This window comes from Galleria mellonella, unplaced genomic scaffold (assembly GCF_026898425.1).
Source record: "Galleria mellonella isolate WM207_F2 unplaced genomic scaffold, CSIRO_AGI_GalMel_v1 utg33, whole genome shotgun sequence".
Taxonomy (NCBI): Eukaryota; Metazoa; Arthropoda; class Insecta; order Lepidoptera; family Pyralidae; genus Galleria; species Galleria mellonella.
The window spans coordinates 7,686,232-7,692,058 of NW_026442079.1; the positions used below are offsets into that span (position 1 = coordinate 7,686,232).

The following is a 5,827-nucleotide window of genomic DNA, read 5'->3' on the forward strand; positions in this document are numbered from 1 at the left end:
TAAATGACTTGCTTTCATCCGCGTCTGTCGTCTTTTACTGATGCCCCACCAATAGTACCTATACTAATAACGCAGGCGGGGTTAACATTCCATTTTCACCCATTACAAAAATATATCCCTAAGGGGGAAAAGGATTGTTACTAAAAGCCTTATTATTACCGATATACCTTATCAGATCGACCTCCACGCGGTACCTCGGATTTAAAAATAAATGTGACAACGTTTTGACAAAGACGGCATTTCGCAAGACTTTTATATTTTTTATTTTATTTTTATTATTATCAAAAAATTATCGGTAGGAAAAATTGCCTATTTTTCAATTTATCCCTACTAGACAGACAATGATATGGACAAGTGGAAAAATCCATTCTTACCCCCCAAGGAGAAAAGTTGGTAGGGACAAGTGGAACTGGCCATACCCTACGAACCCCAAAATACCAATAATATTATATAAATAAGATCGGATTTTTAAACATTTATGAAATATGAATACAGGATTATGTCCATGTGAAAATAATTATCTTGTATTTTAAAAAATTGATTTGTTAAATAATATAAATTTATTATTATTAATGGAATATTTTTTCAATGACGATTTTATTAAATGTAAATTATCTACAAATTACGCCATCTAAACTTATTGTACTGTAACTCTAAACAAGGAAATACACAGAGCAAGTAATGGGTAATCCACTGGGCAAACTAAAGAAACATTGAAGTTAACAGTAATTTTTCAATAGATGGCGCTATCACAATATTACATAATTTGATTACAGAATACAGAATTCCAGTAGATACTATGAGGAAATGACTTTTTTATTGAAATTACCAAGTTCATAAATACACTAGGTAAAACTGTTTAGGGACTTGGTAAAATTCTGCCCCGCAAGAAACAACAAAAAACGCATATGCTAAATTTATTTAGCAACACGCATTTTTTGCTGTACAAAAATATAACGGCATCTTCAGTTACAATAAATATGTATATGGGACTAACATGGAAGTAAACCTTCATTTTTTGCAAATATAAATAAAAATTGGTTCAGTTTTATGTGAAAATATCACGTACTTACCGATCTATAAAAAAAAGATGGATTAAAAACATCCTCCTATTTATATTAAATGATATTAAAAGTAGATAGGTACTTAATAATTTCATATAGAAAATTAAAAAAGTAAACAACTTGTAAATATAGTACATATACTGTTAATTGAACAGTATATGTACTATATTCTGCGGGTCTACCATGAAATGAAATTCCGAAATTTCAGACTCAATTTCGTGTTTTTGTTTATACCAAAATCGGACCAATAAATGGAGTTTAACATTTCGTTCGTCATACATTCTATCATAATCATAAAAGTCCAAAGGAACAATATTATAACATTTTTAAATATTTCCAAACGGTATGTACCTATTATATAATATTAACATGAAATTTGTGCTTCGTTTGGCTCCGAAATTTCGAAAAACATTTCATGGTAGGCCCTCTTTTACCATATATTATATCGTAAAGGTAATATCTCGTACAATATCGAGTCGTACTAAAGTGCTAACGGTACATTAGAAGAGCCCGTTATACGTAGCTTATACCATAAATTTAAATACATTATAGATTATATGCTAATTAAACTTTATTATGAATTAAACATGATTTTTCGTCTATATGCCTAATTTTAATAGCCACTGTCCACACTAGATCCAAAACTTCGAAATTAAGTCCGAAGTATAATTAAATACACACAACCTTAGTAATATTATGTAAGTTTGTTAACCTCTTGGCGCTTTAATTGTGAAATTTGATAGATATACACCAGATATACGGCAAAGGAAAACATAGACTATGCAGGCCATATCGACGAAGTCACAGGTAAAGGTTAATTCTGATTAATATGGAACAAGGTTCTGTTTTATATATTAAATAATTTGTTCAATTACAATCTTGTCACTAAGAACTATTGCTAGTAACTATGTATTTCTATACCTACTTAGACATACTAGCTGACCCGGCAAACGTTACTTTGTCCAAATTCCACTTTTTTTTATTCTTTACGAACTTTAATCGAACTGTTACGAAATAAAACAACGTTATCAAAAAAAAAAAAAAACGAATGTGTTTAATAATAAAAATTTACAATCATAATAGGTAGATATTATAAGTGATGTATGCATTAAAATCGATCGCTTAAATAAATACCATTTTCTTTCTTTTACAAATAAACAACTTTCACAGACAAATGAAACTAAATACAAGTTATAACTAATACTACTAAGTACAATTAATTATTTAATACTTAATTTTCAAACATATAAGTTAATAGGTACCTAATGTACTGTGTACATTTTACAAGCGATGAATACATCAGCTTCAATAATTAGCATTGTAGGATATCGTCACATCAAACATTTTTATTGAAAATTTAAGAAGTTAAACGTAAAAAATATTAAAATAGTCACCATCTATAGGTGGATTGTAAGCTTTTCAAATCTATAGATAGACAGCTAAATAGTTATGTAATATATATTTTTTTAAATTATCAATTTTGTCGTTGATATAGTTTTTCTATTCTCATCCTTAAATGGTGATATTTTGATCGAAAACCTTTATAATATATATTTACTCAATTAAAATTTTAAATATTAAAGATTAGAATCTATTCAAGAAAGAGAATACAAAAGTGATTTAAAAAAATGAGTCGGTATGTCACAGTTGCGATTATTGTATTTTATAAAATATTTTTTTGAAAAATAGAGCTATAAATGTAAATTATGACTGAATATTTCAAATATTTCTTCAAAGTTAACATTATTACAAAAACTTGTAGAAAACGTTAACAAAATAAAAATTTAAGTGTTCTTATTAAATAATTTATAAACATATGCTCTTAAACATATTATTTACACTTAATATGTTTTTACATAATGTGATGGTGGTGACGGAGTGAGAATACTATGTCGCACCACTCCGTTCTCGCACATCTCCAATTAATTTTAATATTAAAATTACGTAAAAGGCGACTAGAGGAAGCACAGTATATACACCAAAGGGCTCGGTGTAGGGCTCTATATAGAATTTGCCTTATCTAGCATTGCAAGGCTAAACAAAGCAAATTCTATATAAAGCCCCACACCTAGCCAGCTAGCAGCGTGGCAGATATTATCCTACAGTTATAGATTGTTCAACCCATATACGAGCAATCGCTTAATGCTTTTAAACTTGTAAAAAAATTTCGATGTTTGAATTTCATCAAATGATGACTGTAATTAATTACTGTTAGTTAAGATTATTTATAAAGCATGGATAAAAAAAAAGGTAAGAAAGAAATATATCGAAGGTGAATCAATAATGTTAAAAGAACACATCCTACAAGGACGAAACTCGACCAAATATGTAAGGTGCTAAATAAGGTGACAAGTTAACAGTAGATACTTGTGGCCAACTAGCTTTTATGAACAGAATGATAATTGTGATAAATAGATATGTGATGATCATGTAACATCTCCTTACTCTAGAATAAAATTTGCTACATACTTAAAGTCTCCTTAAAAAGCCGGACAACCCTCGAAGAAACCATGTTAGTAAATAAAATAGAGAATACTATTTCGACGGTCATCTTACTCATTACAGTATAATATGTTGTGGTAGCAAAATTAATTACAATAGTTAATAAATCACAGGTACTACAATAAAGTACCTACAATTACACTAAACAATAATTTACAATATAATCTATAATAAATTTCTTCTTATAAATATATCTATATTAGTACCTACAATGTGAAAATTATTATTGCCTGATACATTAGATCAGTTAGATGTAACTAATTCCATTTACTAATCATTAATTAGGATTTTGCAGTCAAAGATAACTGTAACCAAGAAAAAGTTCTGACTGAAATATAATTATTAGGAATATACTTCATTATTTTTGCCTCTACTACTATATTATACTAGCTGATATATTGTTAAAATAACATTGACTTCATTGTACTTGAGTCTTACTTTAATATACATCAGTCTTTGACCAATAATTTAATAAATATGTAAAGTTTAAATTGACCATGTGCAAAATAATACAAACAATAATAAATACTACCAGTCTTCAAATTTTCTTCTGCTCCTTCAGAAGTTTATTATATTCATCCCTGACAGTCTTGCACTCAATCTGGAGATCTTCAAATTGATTCTACACAAATGTAAAAAATATTCTTAATAACTTAAAAGTAATTCATAAATAACCTAAGGAATTATTTTGGTTATACCTATTTGTTTTATAATATATCCCTTCACAACATGGCAACATACTAACTGTTTCCCATGGCTTTTCTTGTGAGATTCAGTATATAAAGTATCTTATATATATATATATATATATATATATATATATATATATATATATATATATATATATATATATGCGTGCATTTTTAATTTCAGGTATAAGTTTAGGAGCTAGCAATTCTTAAATGATCCCAATACCTACCTGGCATATGGCAGTCTGTTGTTTCATTGCAACACAGCTTTCCATTATTTCCTTAAACTTTTCCTTCTCTGTTTCCTGTGCCTTCTGTGTTTCTGTGAGTAATTTATCTATACGATTTTTATACTCGGTAACCACTGAAAATGTATTATATTCACAATGTAATAATTCATTAGCTAATTTACTTACTTATTCTTAATAAAATTGTAACTGAACAATGTCTTTACATGGGAAACATTTGAAAAACATTAATATGAGGGCTCTTAATAAAACCCATAGCTGCAAAATAATAGTGTTTCGAATTTTTGTCTATCTGTCCATATGTCTGTATATTTGTTCCGGCATCATGCAAAAACAAGTGCAAAAAATGGATGCGGTTTTCACAGTTGTTTTCTTGAAGATCTAATTAAAATCTTATGGATTTTTTCTACTTTTCAAATCCACTTGTATGAAACAGAGGTAAAACTAGTGTCTTTAAAAAATACAATATTTTACCATTCAACTGATATTTAATTGATGTCAACTCAGAAAAACATCTTTGTTCTGACCACTCCAAACTATTATCTTCTTGTAAGTATTTCATATATAAATATACTAAAGTAAAAGCTACTAGTAAAATAATAAACAACATAAAAAAATTATCCCTGGACTTCGATAGTGTACGTGATATCATCGTATCGATAAAAAAAAGATAATAATTATGTATAACCAAAAGGATATAGAAAAACACAAATTTTTATTTTTATAGAAAAAAGTTTTTGTAAATTTCATAGGTATAACAACCAGAATTAAACCAAAACAAATAAATTCTATAAACAATTAATTAAGATAATTCAAAGCAAAATGATATTTTTTTATTTGTAATTCAACACTATTTTCCCTTCAAAATAGATATATTTATCGCTTGTCCATTTGTAATTCTGTTTGTCCTTTGTATATGTCAGAGAAAAAAAAACATTGTGATCAAAACTGTCAATGTCAAAATAGTACAGGAAAAATTCCAGACAAATTATCTTTTTGAAGACTAGGCAGCATGGTCTCCGACCTTAGCCTGTTCCAAACGGAACAAACGTACTAAAAAAAAAAAAAAAAAAGTACAGGAAAAATGAAATGAAAGTAGAAAAAATTGCTTGTAAAAATCTAGTTCTAGTTTAAAATCGTTTTTCGCATACAATTGAAACACTATTACAAAAAATTTAAAATGACTATAGAAACCTAGATTACACTGTACCTGTAATAATTCAACAGAATTTGATATTTCTTTTAACATTAAACAGATAAAAAATTAACCAAAACATGATAGGTTCAAGATAGGGTATATTTGACCTCTTTAAAGGAAAAACAC

At 27.8% G+C, this 5,827-nt stretch overlaps 1 protein-coding gene across 1 annotated transcript; it reads right to left on the reverse strand.

Annotated features, from left to right (window-relative positions):
• Nucleotides 1-2,797: 2,797 nt before the first annotated feature.
• Nucleotides 2,798-5,426, reverse strand: LOC113521287 (uncharacterized). The gene is made up of 3 exons (XM_026906781.3): nucleotides 4,978-5,426; nucleotides 4,486-4,619; nucleotides 2,798-4,188 (listed from the first exon to the last, which is right to left on the reverse strand). Exons 1-3 carry the CDS (start codon nucleotides 5,153-5,155, stop codon nucleotides 4,105-4,107), a joined length of 396 nt encoding a protein of 131 aa, XP_026762582.1. The 5' UTR covers nucleotides 5,156-5,426; the 3' UTR covers nucleotides 2,798-4,104.
• Between the last annotated feature and the right edge of the window lie 401 nt (nucleotides 5,427-5,827).